This window comes from Pempheris klunzingeri, chromosome 3, assembly GCF_042242105.1.
Source record: "Pempheris klunzingeri isolate RE-2024b chromosome 3, fPemKlu1.hap1, whole genome shotgun sequence".
Classification (NCBI taxonomy): domain Eukaryota; kingdom Metazoa; phylum Chordata; class Actinopteri; order Acropomatiformes; family Pempheridae; genus Pempheris; species Pempheris klunzingeri.
In genome coordinates this window covers 10,147,540-10,166,054 of record NC_092014.1, presented here as the reverse complement: position 1 = coordinate 10,166,054, position 18,515 = coordinate 10,147,540, and the positions used below count along the sequence as shown (strand labels likewise).

The 18,515-nt window shown below is 40.4% G+C and overlaps 1 protein-coding gene across 1 annotated transcript; it reads right to left on the bottom strand.

Moving 5' to 3' along the window:
- Positions 1 to 2,506: 2,506 nt before the first annotated feature.
- On the bottom strand, positions 2,507 to 18,406 carry rnf150a (ring finger protein 150a). Its single transcript, XM_070827904.1, has 7 exons — positions 17,775 to 18,406; positions 9,168 to 9,418; positions 8,015 to 8,086; positions 7,740 to 7,822; positions 7,470 to 7,566; positions 7,114 to 7,324; positions 2,507 to 3,994 (listed from the first exon to the last, which is right to left on the bottom strand). The coding sequence occupies exons 1-7, from the start codon at positions 18,217 to 18,219 to the stop codon at positions 3,876 to 3,878; spliced, it is 1,278 nt and encodes a 425-aa protein (XP_070684005.1). The 5' UTR covers positions 18,220 to 18,406; the 3' UTR covers positions 2,507 to 3,875.
- Positions 18,407 to 18,515: the final 109 nt, after the last annotated feature.

Genomic DNA, 18,515 nt, shown 5'->3' with positions numbered 1-18,515 from the left:
AAATACTGTCTGAAAAAAGATGGAGAATAAAGTTTCCATTAATATATAAATAAAGTATGAGTATTTGTGACATGCCTCTTCAGTTTTCCTCCAATTTAGCAAGACATTACATAACTAAGTCCAGGAAAACTTGGTGGAAATTGTTAGAAGATTATGGACACATAAAATAAAGTGTCAGGCAATGTTGCAGGTACAAATAGGGACAACATTCTTGTGTTCCTTCATAAGTACATTAAATGCCATTACATGAAGTACATCAAGGTCCTTTGTGTCTTAAAATTCCTTTGAATTCTATTTATTTCTACCAGAGAGTTGTTATTGAGACACTGTAAACAGATGAAACTGAGAGAGCTTAGTCCCATTATTTTTAAAATCTGTAGAAAGAAGGCTTTAATCCAACTTTAGACAGACTCCCTCTGTTAGGCAGTATACAGCCAGAATCGGGTGAACTGGCACTGAAAACGGATGTGCTTTGCTTTGTCTTGTCGCTACGCCGACCACACAAACGGCCAGATGGAGACAAAGTGTTTGGTATGTTTGTGTGCAAATGTGAGAAGGAGCCAAGATGACAGAAGACTCATGAATTCAAGGCGTGGGCTGGCGGGAACAGGCAAGAAAGACGAGGAGAGCAACAGATACCGATGTTGTTTGGTGTCTCTGGGTTATCTTGTGTATTGTGCTGTCTCATTGTCCATGAGTAGTTGTAACATACAGGTAAAATACAGGAGGCTTACAGGTCCAGATCAGGCTGGCTGAAACTTCAACATCTACAATGTGCTGGCAGGAGTCACAAGCATTACCCACCTTCATAACCATAACATAGGATGTATAGCTAGAGGTAAACCAGGCGGGCTACTACCACCATATTGTCTAATAGATACTATATGAAAATGTACATTCATGAGTGCTTCAGTAATGCTACCACACATTTCAGTCAGGTTGAAACTGTAGGGTACATGTAGAACTGGTCAGTATGTGCTAAAGTTGAATATAAAGTGAGGTATTGTGAAAACTGTCAAGCTTTTTCCCAACTGCAGGCAGTATTTCACAGCGAAACACACCTGTCAGAACCAAAATAGTCTAAATTCTTACTTCAGCAACTCCTACTGTCCAGAAAGTGTTGACTATGGGCATTAAGCTACAGCCAAGAACAAACAGTCTCACAAAATGCATAAAAGAAATAAAGAATTACAAAATCCTCCTCCTAAAACCGACACTGAAACATTTGCCCAAACACTCAAAGTTCCTTCAATCATTGACCCAAAAGGGGAGTGTGCACATGTGCATGTTATATAATGGAGACCCAGGTGGCTGCAGGACATAATGGAAACAATGACTGGAAGTGAAAACCTCCACTTAAATTCGACTGGCTCCAGGGACTCAGTCAGTGGGTCTGTGCTTCATCAGTGTGCAAGTCTACAGGAATGTGGGAGGACAGGAACAGATCCAATCCAGTATTAGATCCTACTGATGCTGTTCAAAGTGCCATTACTGGAAAAAGCAATTAGGAAATTATTGATGGGGCCATGACTGAAAAAAAGTAAAAGGGAAAAGTACAAGAATAAAGTTTACCATAAACTGTAAGAAATGATGAGCGGGAATTAACAGTCTGCATAACCACAGGAGTCTAAGAGTACATCAACACTAAACCGGCTGTTTTATGTCTTTGTTTTGGCCCTCCATCCACTCCAAACGCTTTTCAAAAACGGCAGCTGAAAACTGAAATCTATCTATCCATCCACTGGTGTGCGAAGAAAATTAAGACGCTAACTTCCTGTTAACGTTAAACCTGCAATATCTGATTTCTTGTTGTAAAAAAAAAAATAGAATGATAAAATAAAATGTTAATGTTGACCTGACAATCTGGCAAACAGTTGCTTGTTTACACACCCAGCAGTTATGGAGCAACATTATCCTTGATTTGGAGTTGTGTTTCTGGCCACTTGGCAAATGTAAGTCTTTGTTCACTCTCTTTTAGCTCTGTTTTTGGTCCCTACCAACTTATGAGAAAAACATCTGGCTCTTTAACTGCTACATGCTCCAATATGTTCAAAAGCTAGTTGCTAAGGTGCAGGCAGAGTACAGATGGTTTTAGAGCTTTTTCAGTGGAAACAAGTGACTGCTGTGGCTGGAAATTACACTGAGAGCAGTGAGAGTCAACCAAAACAAAAAAGTTATGGTCTAAACAGCTAAACAATGAGCTGAAAGTCACTGTAAAGCTCTGTAATGCCTTGGGGAGCTGCAGATTCAGGTGATAATTCTCTCTTATTACAAAAATATCAATGATAGTCTCAAAATTGAGGAGGAAATGTCGCTGAATAATGTCGCTGTTCAGGCATTTTTGTGTGGAGAACCCCCTAAACCAGAAAAAGCTAGGCTGCATGCATGTCATTCTCATAAACTAGCCGGCTTAGTGTGGACGCAGTCTACACAAAACTTCTAAGTTATTCCACCACTGTAGCTGTAAGCTTTTCATGCATCAAAATTCCTCAAATGGAAACTTATTTGTCAGATAATGCATAGCTCCATCCTTTACCACCAAAACAGTCCCTCGTTCAACTGATGTAAGCCATCCTACTCTATGTCCTAGTCTTGTTTCATCTGCTTTATATTGATATTCAGGAACAGATTTAGCGCCATTCCAGTGTGTTTATCAACCATGGGGATCAGTGTACATACAAACAACTACTATGTTTAAAATACTACTGATAATCTTGGCACAAAGACTTGTTGACATATTTATATTGGCTGGCTTGACAAGTATAGGAAGTTTGTCTACAGTATGTTCACACTGCCAGAATTTGGTCGTGACAACTGCTATTGCCAGCTGCAGTGAGCAGCAGTGTGAACACAGAGGTGAGCATTTCCCTCCTAACAGACAGCAGAGAGTGATCACCAGCGTCATGTGTTGTGAAGACTTGTAAATCAGCAGCAGTTTCAGTAGGGCAGTGGGTGACATCGCTTCAAAACTGCTTGTGCCAAGCTATGATTGTCAAATGTGAGGACAGGAATATCTACCATGTGTTTGGTTTTTTTCCTCTCAACGACAGGAATATTCGGTTGGTAAAATAGATGTTATAGATGAACAAGAAACGGTTACATTTAGAAATTACAGCTTAAGGTGTGCATACACATTCCAACTCCTCAAATGTCACATGACCACATGAACTTAAAGACCTGTGCTTCAAGTTTTCAAGGGATAACAACATGTACCCAAGTCTGAAGTTGAAAAATTGCTGGTGGAAATTCACACCAACCGTTAGGGACTGCTGATATAGGCTCTTTACGTGCTATGTAACCATCACATCAGTAAAACTTACTTCAGGAGTATGTTGGCAGTGATGGCAGTACCAAGAAATCAAACAATCTGCACATATTTTTCTAATAATTAAAGCTGCAATCTTGCATTAAGGAGGCCCTGCTGCTCTTGTGCTCGTACTGTGTCCAGCGGCAGGTTTGGGTTGCCAGAGTGAGGAGAATCTAATTTGGCCTTCTCAGATCTGTGAGGGGCTATAACATCTCAGCAGGTACTGTAAGTGTGTTTCATATATTAGGTTTAATCTATGGATGTAAAAAGATAATGTGGACAAAAACTGGGCCACCACAATGTGGTGATTGGCTGTCTGCTCACAGTCAACCCAACGAAATGGTGAGGTGTGACTGCTAGAAAACGAGCAAGCAACAGGTCCACAGATGAAAGACAGAACTGGGTGTTTAGTGCTGCTATGCTGTATTGCTCATTTGCCTGTCTTCTGTGAAGTCACTTCCTCCGGGGCCCGAACATGTGGCGAATCTCTGGGGGCCCCCCGATCGCTCCGTCCTGTTGTCATCCCCCTTTTCCTGGCAATTCATCCCTTTTCCTCAGCTTAGATCGGTCAGGATTTGGCCCCCTCGCATTCCTGTTCAATGGACAGGTCTACTTCAGACATGCCTACCTCCACGCCCATGATGATAGATGTGTCTGAATCACTGCTGAGTGGAGGCTGGTGCTCACCTAAAGGGGGAGACAAGGAGGTAAGTAGCTGATTGACAGGTCACAGTGGGATGCAGTTGCATCAACCAATTCTACCACTCTACCAACTTCTGAGGAAAACCGCCTCAGCTGCTAAATGCTCCACTATTTTCATCAGCTAGTCTCTAACTTTTTTGGTCTGCCGTTTGGTTTGGAAGTATATAGTGGCTTTTTAAATGAAAACAACTTAATTAAAAAATGGGTTAACTTCAACTCTTTGTAAAATACTGACATTCACCATACTCATTAAAAAGTCTGCATGGAAACACAGGAAATTAGAAAAAAGTCCACATATGGCAAAGAAGTTCTTTTGTTTTCTGAGGTGTATCAATAAATGTAAAATGTGACTGATTGATGATTCATAATGTACATGGAGCATATGACTTCAACATCAACCCAAGCTTCCGCTCCACCAGACACACAAATTACTAAATTAAACAAACATTAATGCCATATTTCCAGTATGTTTTCTACATTGTTTTCATTTAATTTGAGGTTTGACCCCCGCTCCTTGAGACTAATTACGTCATCTTGTTGCACCCTTTTCTTCTGATTTAATGACATCCAACTGGAAAATTAGTGCCACCAACTGAAGCAGGGCTTATGATGGCAGGCTTTTCATGCTGCCTCTGAGCTATTTGTCCTCAGATGTGGTCAGACAGCTCGTCACCGAAACTGTTTGGTTTTGGTCATACTGACACCTTTAGCTTGCTGCCGCCTCTTATTAGCTACTGAATAAACTTTTTTTCCTACAAGAAATGCAAACCATCTTTTACTGGAAAGGGCAATTTTCACTGTTCAGTGATTATGCTGACCAAGAACTCACCAAGAACAGTGTTCATACAGGCATGTGAGTATTGTATTAAGATGGATTGACTGCAACCGAAAACAACAGACAGCAACAAGCAAGTCCCAAATTCCAGCAACAAATGAGGCCTTTTTCTGGGACACACACCTAAATGGCTGACTCTGCCAAGAATGATAGCTGCATTACGCTTAACGACAGCGCTCATTATTCAGGCTAAAGACACAACACACTCGGCCCTCCATCACTGTCGACCCACAGCAGCAGAAATCCTGACAGATCGGCTTGTTCATCTCATGCTAAGTGCCAGTCAGTGACATCGTGTCCTTGAGCTCAATAGTGCGCCGACATAAGACAAATCACATTTTACATGCTAATTAGTTTCGAGGAGAATAAGTGCTTGTGGCGAGCTGATCAACTGCTTGTCAAGAACACAAAAGTAAACATAACTCTTTGTGCTATGCTAGCAGCTTCTGCCAAGTGCCTTTATGGCATAATGGAAAATATGTCATTACAATACTGTATTTTTCCAATGTTCCGTATTTATCAGAATAAATGCTGGACTTATATTTTTGCCTTTAAGTAGCCTGGAGCCCAATATTCTCATGATTTTGTAGCTAAAACTTCGCCCCAAGTTGATGTCCTCAAAATGCTTGTTTTGACCAATTTAAATCCTAAAGGACATTTAGTTCACTGTGTTTGACATTTTAGTTTTAAAAAAAGGACTGAAATGATTAACTGATAATAAAAATAGTAGCAGATTATTTTATTTCCAAATGACGAAGTGATTAATGATCTAATCGTTGAAGCTCTACTTATTACTTTGAGTTAGAAAGTTAATGGAACAGCTTATTGCAAGTCTATCGACATTAAACACGTCACGCAACTCTTCTCAAATATAACTTGATTATTCCCCCAAAGTTTTCTCCTATTATGCCTTCATGATTTGAGAGCAAATCCACTGAGTGCTACTGAAACTGACTTCAAGTGAAACTGTACAACCAAGACCAACCAAGAGAGTAAAAAAGAAAAATGTGTATCTGACTCACAACTGTGTCAGTTCATCAGTATTGGTTGTAAGGAGTGAGTCTCCTGATACAGTAGCTGTGTGTGTGGATACTGTTTGTGGCTGGCAGTCTGACATGCCGGGCAGCAAGACTTTAGCACAGATTAATCAGACCCACTCCCGCAGATCTTCAAACACGGTACAGAAGTTTAATTATAAACCAGGCGCTAACTGCAACCAGACTTCTAAGTGGTCGAAAAATGCCAGGAAGGGCAATAAAACCACTGGGAAGAGTAATTACATTGAGCTGGATAAACCAAAAGCAGTTTGTAAAATTTCCGTAACAGACTGGCATTAAACCCATGTGTGATCCATAAATGCTGAATTTGTTGCTTCATGGATTTACTGATTTGGCGTAAAAATTGGAGTTTTATCTTCTAAACTCAAATTGAAGTGTTTTTCTCATTCATTTTTGTTCTTTATATATAACAATAAAACTGATAAATGAAACATAAAAATCTTCTTCCTGTTTATTCCTCCATCCAGCCATAGTTTAGGTGTTACTCAGAGCTTTTAAAACCATTACAAACTCTGGCTACACCCTGTTCTGGTGGGGGGGGGGGGCCAAACAAACACATGTATGAGCATGTGTGCGCACTCACACTATAAATGCATTGATAGCTTGCAGATGTTTAACTGTTGTTAGTTAAAGTAACAGCCCTTAGGTGTTTGCATAAGGTGCACAAAATACTCACTACATAACAAATATGTGAGTGTATGTGGGTTAGGTTGTGACTTTCTGGAAAGGGAACGCTATTCTTACCCTCCTGTGTTATCCAGGAGGATCTGAACTGGGGGACACTGGCCAGGTGGCTGCTGGCCCGATTTAGACCTCAGAAAAAAAGTGTTCAACTGTTCGAATGACAAGACGGACAAAAGGGGGATGAAACCAGAACCAGTACACTGGTAGAAAACTGGCTTCCTCTGGTAGATGCGGAACAAAAAGACAAAAAGTTTTATCTCAGCAGTTTTTTTGTGAGAGTTTCACAGTGTTTCTATTTTAAAGCACAGGACACAGTAATATCAGGCAAAAGTCAAAGTGTGCAGCTTGTACTTAGTATATTATATAACTATAATAATATATGTATTACTGTAGAGCATGTGGTGACAACTTTGCCTGGATTAAAATCAAATGTCCCAACCTCCCAGCTTAGTTAAATCAAAAATCCCTTTTCAGTGGCTGGAGTTTCATTAACTTTATGTTTAAAAACATGTGATGTCTGTACTTACTGCTGGCGATGACGTAGCTCTCCCCTGCCTGAGGTTCTGTCTCTGCATCAGAATGGAGCTGCTGTAGGCCTATCGCTCTTCCGGTTGGATCCAGAACCACCGAGCTCTCGTTAACTGTGATTTCACTTGCCCCGCTGATGGGGTTGGTGGGTGGACCTCCGACAGATGTCTCATAGTCCGGAGGAATATCATCTGAACAGTCTGCGTTGAGCTGGAACATGCAAAAAGGCGCTCTCATTTATGACTTTTATGTTTTGCACTTTGGAGTTCGATCAGTCTTGATATGAGAAAAATCAGAGCAATAAATTTTACGTTTTATGAGGCAAAACTGGCCAAATAAACCAAAAGGATCTTACTGGGATTCCCAAGGCTTTGAGGATGTTCATTTTACACATGGGACACGTCCGGTGGTCTTGTAGCCACGGGTCCACACAGTGCTTATGGAAGACATGCCTGACCAAACGAGAAGTTAGTGCACAAATAAAACAATTTGAAAACAAATGTGAACATGTGCAGATATCTGTAGTTGTGTTTTACTTTGTGCCTTTATGTAGACAACAAATACAGACACTAAGTTTAAGCTAAGCTACAGTATGTACAACAAAGATCAAGCACACAAACCTTACCTGCAAGGTAATATCCTTACAACATCATTAGGCTTATAACCTTCAATGCAAACAGCACAGTTGTCAAAGTCTGACTCAGTCTCCTAAAACACAGAACATGGGCGAGACAGAAAAGGGAAAGACAGAAAATGACAAACCGTTGAGTTCTCAAATATATCAATATAAAATAAGTATAGATGTCTGTTTTAATGTCTGTATACTAAGCTCACTATGTAGCTAAAGTTGCTTTAAAGTTCATGTGAAATGTGCTGTGCTGCATGGGGAACATCATTTACCTTGTCTCCTTTCCTAATGGTGCGTACTTGTAGCTTACTGATGGCCTTCTTGGCAGCATCTCCCAAACGTCTCTGCAGACAGAAAAAACTTTATGGATGGACACGGCCAGTAGGTTTTTTTTAAAATACTGGTCAGTGATTCAACAGTAAGCAGCTATCTCTGCTGGTATGTTTGGTTAACTCTGCTAATTGGTCAACATGAGCCGACACTGAAGAGTTGAAAAAAATATCTACTTTGCCACATCACATCACAGCCGTGTATGTTCATGTGAATGTGCACCAACATGAAATTTCAGAACTTCAAACATCACGTGTCGCTTTGCAGGATAACAGCTGGTCAGTTTTACCTCGTCACATTTGTTTTATTGGAAATGAACGGAGGAGAGTGGACATCGGCCTTAACACACTGTCCTACAAACTGTACTGGCAGTGATTAATTAGACATATTTATTACTGCCAGGTCTGTTTTCAGGTCTGTTTTGGGGAATGTTAATAGAGATATGATCATTTGACCTGCTTTAGAAAAGTGATTAAATAAAGGTTTATGAGCAATTCCTTGGCGCAAAAGAAAAGAATGGTAATAATAGTAAAAAAAAAAACATCAGAAATATTGGAAGAGCAGATGGCAACAGATTCACAGAACTGACAATAGTTATCAAACACACCATCATGCTTTAACTATTTTGCATTACTGGGCTGCCTTGGAAATTAACTGAGAGCAGATTTGTTCAATATGGCTGAATTCTTTGTACAACATAGATCAACATAATTCGAAGTGAAAACGCAAACAATGGTTGTCACGGCACCGGCTCCTATCATAACAGACACGATGATGAATTGTCATTACAGACGTCACAAGAACGTCAGAGGCGGCCATTCACAATAAAGAGATGGCAATAGCAAGTATTTGCACTGTTGGCTTAAAGGGCCAGAGAGCGGAGTTGGTTGATGGTTCACTGGTTTGCCGCATCTCTCTTCAGCCAGCTGTCGGGCTAATTCTGGCCTCTCCTTACAGCCTTACAGAGCCAGCAGCAGATGGAAAAATGTAAGGGCCAATGTCAAGAGTGAGACCACAGCACTGTCAGCATCAATTTTACACATAAATCCTTCAACTAATAGAGTTGTACTTTGATTAAAGTGCACACAGTCATACCTGGTTGCGGTCTCGTGCATTAGCGTAGCGGAACCTCTGGATATAGTAGAAGACGAGCCAGGCGAGGGAGATGATCATGAGGACGATGAAGGAGATGGAGACAAACACTACCGACGTTCTGCTCACGTATTTCTGCAGGTTTCGGGTTCCTATGGTGATGTGCAACATGACCATGATGTGCTGGTCCAGCAAGGCCACAATCTCACGACCTTTAGGCTCTGGGATCATGATGGCCACAACATCCCCTGTACCTACACACACACATATAACACAGGATGTACCAGGTTAGATGTTAAGTAGATTAATCAAGGTTACCATTGCAACCACTTAAGACACTGAAGTGATTTAGTGTTGTGTCTGAGTTTTAACCAGCTGCAGTTTAAACTCTGCAATTGTACACACACAGTACATCTCGAGGGATGACTTGAACTTTTAGACCTTTCTGAATGTTTTTACATTAAAAACAATAAATTAAAAAACAAAATAAAAATTATGGCAAAGAAAATAAAATAATTAAGGAAAATAATATTTCACCCCAGAATTCTATCTTGCTTGGAAAAAGAACAAAGTAAATGAACATAAATTAACAGAAGATGTAATGGTTGAAAGTGAAAAAATTAATGAAGTTTCAGAGTATTTTTGTATAATGTGCACAGCTGCATCAGTCAATTGATTTACTTTCTGATAGTTGTGTGTCATTTATTTCTACAAAGCATCAAACATTTGTTGGTCCCAGCTTGGCATTTGATCTTTTTCTTTCCCTATCTTTGGATTTCAGACTGTTGGTTGGACAAAACTGAACATTTAAAGATATCACAATATTTTGATAATGAAAATAACCTTTAGTTATAGTCTTAATGATGTCAAAACAAAAGAACGAGTAAAAATTCAAATGCCAAGGGCAAAAAAAAATAAATGGGAACAATCTGAATTGTAAATATATTTGTCTTTGTTTTAAGACAAAACAACAGAAAGGCAACAAAAGCCAAAAAACAAACTACATAGCTGTAGAATTGCTGTAGAAATGATAGCTTATTACTCCAACCCTTCTCACAAAACAAATCTATTTAGCATTAAAAGTAACTTACAATATCCTTAGCATACTAATGCCAAAACACTATTACTGCATACAGCTTCAGTTCCATAAAAATTATAGAAATATGCAAAAGAATGTAATTTACTTTTTACACAATGAATGGACTTAACTCATCCAACCCTGGCATATAAAGAATTGTGCTTTAAAGCAGAGCGGGGGTGACAACTCAGGCTGTTGGGAGCTTAGACAGGACGGGACGACTAAAACCTCGCTCTCTAAGAGGCTTCCTGTCTGCAGCCTTCTGTTGCTTTGCATGTTGAGCACGATGAAGGCTTTTGGATTACAGTCACCAAGTGGCTTTCAAAGATGTCCAGGGGGAACACTGCGTTTACAGAATATGACTTCAATGATGATTCAAAAAGCGACCTCCAAGCATTAGCTTAGACGGTACTTCTAACGGAACAGATACAGTACTTAAAATAGCTAAAAGACAATCAGCTCTTTACAGAAATGTTATTGCATTTGCTGTATCTCTACCTGTAAAATAGCATTATTAACTTTTTACACAGTGGTACAATGTTCACTAAGTCTACAACTATTCTTTTCATTACTGACAAGTATGTGGATTAATTTTCTTTTTTTAAATTGATAAATTTTTGTCTGTGCTGTCACAAAAAAGCAATAAACGTCACAGTTTCCCAGAGTCAAAGAACTCGCCTTCAGATTTTTTTGGTTTGTCTGTCTGAGCAACAGTCTAAAACTCAAAGGTACTCAGATTTCACAAATATAAAAAACTGAGAAAATTAGCAAATCTACACATTTGAGAAGCTGGAGCGAGTGAATATCTTTTTTCTTGATATATTTGACTAAACAATTAGTAATTATTAAAAATATAAACATAGAAATGTAAATATCTGACAATTTTCTGTTGATCAATCAGTCATATAATCTGGTCATTATTTTGGTCTGAAAAAAACAACCAATCATAAGGAGCTAACTTAAGTATAGATGCCCGGCCAACACATTGGTCTAGCTGATGCTGATAATATCACCTGATATTTGCTTATCACAGAAGTGCTGGTGTCAGTGAATGAGTCTGGGGATAAGGGAGCAAAAACTGTCGACCAGAGATAACAAATATGTTGAGGTTAGAAATGGAGTTGCCATTACACACTATAGTTTGTACCCCGGAGAGAAAGAAATGTCTGAGGCTTCATAAATGTCATGTAATGTGACAAAAATCAGCCAATATATATAAAATATATATTACATATAATAATATAATATATAACATAATATCTGGTTCTATTCTGGATAGTTTATTTGACTGTAATAGGGGGAACGGACACGGGGGACATAATGGTCAAACGATTGTAGTTTCTAGACACAATCAGTCTCACAAACTGTTACATCATATTCCCTCTGCTGCCTGGTTATGGCTGCATGGAGTCACAGTGGCTCCCTGCGGTGCTTCACTCCCTCTATCAGTCACCATAAACAGTGGCTTTTTTCAACCTGCCTTCACCAACAGCACCTCCTGTGCAGCCTGTCAGACACAGGAGCGCTGTGACATATCCCCCGCGCACAGCAGAGAGCCGTTTTAATGCTACATTCTGGGGAGATTCTGCCACAGTGGTACTAAGACTTACAGAAAATATGGTGTTTTATGTTTTCAGAGGAGTTTCCTTTAATACCTGGAGGCTTTGAATCCAACAGATATGCCACATTTTGCAGGATGTATTATTGCTGTCATGCTCATAAATCCCTTTATGTAACAGGACATTTGTGAAATCTGCACAGCTGCTACACTGTATATGACCAGGGCTGTGGAGTCAGACCAACATCATCTCCTTTAAACCCTTTTATTTTCATGCATATGCAAGAATCAGCACAGGCACTTACGAGAATTGTTATTGTTTGACAAATGCAAAAATATGGTTGTATTTTCTTTGTTTCACAATACAATAAAGTCAAAAACAACATTTTTAACAATTAAACAAATGTGTTATGGTGGAAATAAGAACAAAGCACTTTATGTGTACCATCATCAGAAGACCAGGTCCCTATTCAGCCACAGTCCAGTTGGCAGCATCTCCACTGTTTATCAAAGGTTTATGACTGTGCTACGGTGGCTGCTCCGTCAAAATGAGCGTATGTACAGTATGTTAGAGCTTCTAAAGCAAACCCTGCTACAAACAATGACAGAGGAAACAAAAGCTTGCGTTTGTACAGCAAACAGATAGAAAAACGCTGCTGAATACCGCTCTCTATTCAGACCCCCAGGCCACGAGCTGTCACATTTCCTCACTGAAGTCAAATTCAAGCACTTTTCAGGCATTTTCAAGGTGCATTTTCCAGGCTTTTCCAGCACCATACTGCTGCGGTAAATTAGATACATTCAAATTGATTAGTCTCTGTATGACAGTTTCTTATTTCTTGAACTAAAAAGCAGATTTTTCAGATTTATTGTGTTAATGCAATTACAATTTCAAGCACTTTATCCAAAATCCAAGCACTTTCAAACCTTGAAAACACCATATAAACACTAATAACTTTTGGTTTTCCACAATTTTCAGCCCCTGTACAACTCCTGAGTTTTTCTTTTTTTGTTCATTGACATAAAGCTTTAAATAAGGTAAGTCATGTTCAGATTTCTAAAATGAATGATTTAAAACAGGTGGATTAAAAAATATATTACCAGCCTTCCCCAATAATACAAACTAATCCTCAAGACTCCCGGACAATGTAAATGTGTGACCTCAGGTAGACACACTCCTGAGCTGAGTTATTAAGCGTGACCATATGGCGTGGAGGGTAAACCACTGTGATGCAACCTTTGTAAACACAAGATAGGCCACATTATCTGACGCCAAAAGGCAAATGAGTTAAACTGTTGATTCCAGGCTCTGTAGACTTTTAAAAAGTGGCCGTGTATGGGCAGCTCCATCTTCATAGGGAAGGCATAACAAGGCATGTAAGATTTCCCTAAGCCTTGACTCTTATCTCCTTCTTCTGTTCACTGTGACGCAGTCAGAGCAGACAAAAATAGCTGCTTCTAAAACTGGAGGGCAAAGTCTGAGACGGAGAGCCTGAACTTGTGAAAAGATCTGCATTTTAAGACCCACTTGGTCCAACTGCTGAATAAATACTGAATGGGTTAATTCAATAGACACCAACATGTTCAGTGCTGTGAATTTAATTTCTTTAGCAGGCTTTTGGTCTGCAGCAGAATAAATGACACGGGTACAGATTACCACAGAATTAACTGGTAGACTCGTTATTAACAGCCATGTACTAAACTGACAGTTACACAAAGTAGGTTACATTGTGGCTTAATCATGCAAATATATTCTAATAAAGAGTCACTGACTAAAGGAATAGTTTGTCATTTTGAAGGTTGCTATCACTGTCATAACTGTATATTAAAGGTCCCCTATCATGCAAAATTCACTTTTTAATGTCAATTTCAACATAAATATGTGTCCCTGGTGAGTCTAGAGACCCTCAAACTATGAGAAAAGACCATGTTTTTTTTCTCTCGCTCTATTTTTCTGCAAATGTCTGTGAAAACACCTTGTTTAGCTTTCCTTTAGCTTTAGATCCCTTTATGATGTCATAAGTGGATCTCCTTATGAAAACCTCCTGAATTCACCTCACTGTTCACCGCTGTATTTTCCTCACCAACGGCAGCTCTTGGTAACACGAAGATGTCGAAAGCGAGAGCAAAGCAAACAAATGTTCTGTTCTTCTAAAACTGTGCGCGAAGAACGAGGCTGAAAACAGCTGCAGCAGCCACGTCTGTAGGAGAGAAATAACGTGTTTTTTGAACATTAAACTGTGTAAACCTGTTCTGGTAGGACCTCCAAATACCAGTATGAACTTCAAAATGAGCAGAAAATGGGACCTTTAACATGTTGCTGTAGCCTGCTGTTGATAAGCTTATCTTTGCATCATAGAGAACGGAAACAGCGAGCCCGGCTCCGTTCAATGGTAACAAACTGTGTAAAAATGAAGCACTGTAGGTTTTTACAGGGGGTTACGTCCCAGACTACAGTTGCCAGGCAATCAGCGGAGACTAAAGGAAGTTACTGCTCTGACGCAAAGTAATAGTTGGTCTCCAAACAAATTAACAATGTTTTTTTTAACCTATGAATAAAACCAGGTTAGCCGTCTCACTTGTTTGAGCATAGCATAAAGACTGTTTATGCATATGTCTTTATGCTAAGCTAAACTAATCCTTTGCTGGCTTCAGCTACATATTTACCTTACTGGTATTTAAATGTAGCTCTGTTACCAATCTTCTCTGCAGGAGTGTGAATGAGCATATTTCCTAAAATCCTGTGCAAGTGATCTGGGAGATTAAATATGATTGAACATTCAAGTGATACCAGTGACACCACACTGACAGGAAAAGTGGTTGCAAAGTTTCAAAACGTGATGTGGGATAAAGCTACACTACTGGAGCTGATTAACACAGTATCACAATATCTGACCTGGCTTTATAGTCCAGGGTTGAGTGTGATTTTGACATCACTCGGCCTTAAATAATGAAGCGAGGCTGTAAAAGGTTTTTGGCTCTGGCAACTGTGGATTTTATGGCCCAGCTGTGTTGGCTCTGTATGGGGAAGTGCTCTGTTTCTGCTTTGGTAGCCTCAGATTAAGGCACATTCCTCTGTCACTGTACTCGTTGTCACAATTCATCTTCTCTAACAGCATTGTCATTACACCTCCACCACGGAGACACTTTAAGAGAGAGAAACCTCTCTCTTAAAGAGTCTCCGTTTATATTTATGTCATGCAGGGCAAGTCTTTAAAATAGCCTGATGCCTTTTGCGTTTTTTTCTGCGGGTAACAAAGTGATCAAATACCTCTGAGTCAAATACTGTGCGACCCCTCAATAGACGCGCTGGCAACCTCTTTACTCAGGTATAAATAGCAATTATAATGGAGCAACATTTGCATTCATGTAAAGCTGTTTTTCTGGCCACCTGATGAATGTCCAACATTTACTGTCTTTTCAGCTTTGGTGTGGTCTTTAAAAACTCCTGAGGGAAACATCTGGCTCCACTACGATCACACGCCACTCGCTAACTTCTCTAAAGCTGCTGTTTGCTGCTGGGCAGACAGCAGACACAACGTTTTTTAAAACATATCTACTGAAAATACGTGCCTAGTAAAAACATGACTGATGAGAGTTCATCGCTATGGGCAACACCTTAAATGACCTTAAATGTCATTTGACCAATTGTTGATTTAATTGGTGCCGCTCTAAATAACAACTGTAAGAAGAAAATGAAGTTATAGATGCTTTAACACGTAAGCAGTATTTCAAAGCTGCAGCTTGTCCAGGTGATGCTATCAAACAACTCACTTATTTGAATGAAAGCTTTAGAGGCTTTGCATAGAATTTAAATGATCTGCTTCTCATGACATGTGCCAACGACACCTGTTGTACAAAAGCACCCTTTACTTAAAAACGTCTCGACATCAAGTGACCATTTTGTCGTCAGGTGCTGTGCGCTTTTTGTTTGAGCATCCTTTTCTATACGGTTACTCGTCACTCAGCCTTTATCACTGTGCTGTTGTCCATCACATGTGGAGAGGTGTGGTCAGCCACACCTTTATGAAAAGTAGCAACCACCTGAAGTCAAACGGGAAAAAAAAGCCTCACAACTATTGCAGAAGGCCTTTTATTCTCATAAATAATGCATCTAATCTGTTCAGAAAAAGCCAAAAAATTCGAACGATCGTTTGTAGTTTCCCTTAACCTTTTTAAGAAATAAAGTTTTTGCATCTGTACTAGAAATAACTAAAGGTCACAGTGACAACTGAAGAAGGCTCATATGAGCATATGAGCCTTTTTCTCAAATCTGATCTTCTCTTATCTGGAATATGTTGTCAGGACAATACGAGAAAAAGCTCAGAAAGACTTCAGTAAGAAAATTAACCTGAAACAATAAAACTAAGGGAGATAGAAATAGACGTGTGTCCTCGTTCCTCTGTGAAAATGACCCTTGTAGTCAAAAAAGACCCAGCAATCCATTTGAAGAGGAATCTCCTGAGTGGCATTAAGACCTTTCTGCTTAAACTAAACTTTGTCTTAGTCTAAGATGAACTTTGAAATAAGATTTCTAGATTTAGCACATACAAACATGACCGCACTTTTGTTTGTGTATTTATTGGTCAATTCATTAAAACGTTGTCACCAACAGGTAGCAAGCGAATGACTCTGAGCTGTTTAAATAGCAAACTGTTTGTCCAATTATCTTTGCATCAGGCTGCTCTGCCTCCGGCAAACAAGGAAGGGAAATGTGACTCTCTTTGGAGGAACCTGACAGTGGGTCTGTGTTTTCAGGTCGTGTTGCACAGATTACACCAGAGGGTGTGTTGGGTGTGTTGTTTATACAAGGTTTATTTACACACTTTAGTTCTACAGTGTGTGCTTTGGTATTAACCATGCTTTAAGTCAAAGGAAGACTGTTTGATGTTCTTCAGCTTTGTCTTTAAGGGTCATTTGAAATGTGCTACGTTGAGTCTGAAGCCTGTGCTTGTCTGTGAAATTTGAAAACACATGTTTACATGTTGATTACAGAGGTTCTTTTAATTCATATATTAATATTCATGAAGAAAAGTTGTGAAGGGGAGAACGCCTGTGTCACACTGCCAAAACCCAACAAATGAGTGAAGCTGGGCTGAAGTTACGTGTTGTTTGCCATCTTTGGATTTTTTGGCACAATATTATTTATTTGTATGGTTTAATGCTTGGTAATGGATCAGGGGCACAGTTAGAGCCTAGCAGATAAACTCCATCAGAGGAAAGTGGACACATGGTAGTGAAATGAAAAGTATTTGTTATTGTTATTTATCTGTTACTGGGAACACTGACAATGTGCTCAACTGTCAGCGTTTGAGAGTGTATTTATTATTATTGTGTTAAAAAATCTAATCCTGTGCTGCTGTCTTCGTGCTAAGAGGTTGATCATTCGTCAGATTTATAATGTACAGTACATCAAGTTTTTTTTCACAAGGCCTGAAATGCGTTTTAAGAACTCTCAGGTGAATTGGGAGATTGTGCTCAGTGATTCAGTGCAGTTTTTAAGTGATTATTCGAGGCTGCTTCCTCTGGCATGTGGAGCTGGAAATTGACCCTTAATACCACTAAATGGTACTAATTGCTGTGCGTCTGTGGGACCAAATATTGACCACTGTCGGGCAGCAAAAGCTGGCATCAAATGTGTTTCAGATTCTTATCTTTATTTCACACCCAGCCTATGAAGTACACTATTACAATGTTGCACCCACATTTGAGAAAAAGCTACAACAAAGTCTCACAGCCAGTCACTGAGGAGCTGGTGCACTTTTCTACTTCACCACGAAACACAGTGATAATTGAGCTGATAGCACAGATGCAGAGGAGCTCCTGCACTAAAACCATGAATCTTGGCCAAAGGTGCCCAACAAATGAGTGACATTTGTACTCTAAGGCCTCCATCACTCAGCTGGAGAGGAAACGTGATGGAAAAGTCAGTGAAAAGATGAGTTTTCGTGCAGACTGGCAGATCGTCTCTTACCTGGATGGGGCATTGTTATGGTGTCGTTGGCACCGCTGGAGCCCACATTGTATATGACAACCGCAGAGGCGTTGTGGTTTGCAACGTTACGGATTTTCTCTCTGTATGTGCAGTTCCCCGCAGCCACCAACGCCACCCAGGAGGTGCTGTGAGAGACGGGGGGGAACCGGACGTGTGGGTCGCATGCCTGTCTGTCGGACGGCACCAGGACCAGACCTCTGGCTTCTTTCTTGGGCGAGTGCTCGCCATAGCGCCCGCACTCGGATTTCTCCGTCTTCACCTCGGACGTGACGGGGTCCAGATAGGTGATGTTGACGAAGGCCGTGTACCATTCCTCTTTCTCTGCGACCGTGAAGTCCAGGCACAGCAAGTGGACGAAACAAAACGACAGCAGCCACGTCGAGAGAGCCAGACTGCGGCAAGCTCGGATGAGGGACGGTGCCATTGTGCGGCTGGTCTGGGATGGATGAAGCGCTCCTCAGTGGAAAGCTCGCACCGCCTCCCTCTTCTCACAGGAGGAGCGGGTTAAAACGCGCATCCGCCTTTCATACCAGTCCTCCGACACCGGCCCTCACTGGCGGGGTGTCCTGAGAGTTTGTGGGCTACGTGCAGGAGTCCTCTACACACCACCACCTGCAGGCAAAGACGACGCCGTGTGTTGTTGTTCACCGTCAGCTGTTTCCCGTCCTCGCTCAGGATTGGCTCGCCGCGCATGAGCACGTGACCTGGGCGTGGTCAAGG

What these genes read in the sequence shown, in the direction of transcription:
- rnf150a (XM_070827904.1), bottom strand. Translation starts at nt 18,219, where the DNA reads ATGGCACCGTCCCTCATCCGAGCTTGCCGCAGTCTGGCTCTCTCGACG. An exon ending in CCATTAGGAAAGGAGACAAG is followed by an intron (nt 7,823 to 8,014) that starts GTAAATGATGTT and finishes TCTGTGTTTTAG; the next exon opens with GAGACTGAGTCAGACTTTGA. An exon ending in TCAAAGCCTTGGGAATCCCA is followed by an intron (nt 7,325 to 7,469) that starts GTAAGATCCTTT and finishes TGCATGTTCCAG; the next exon opens with CTCAACGCAGACTGTTCAGA.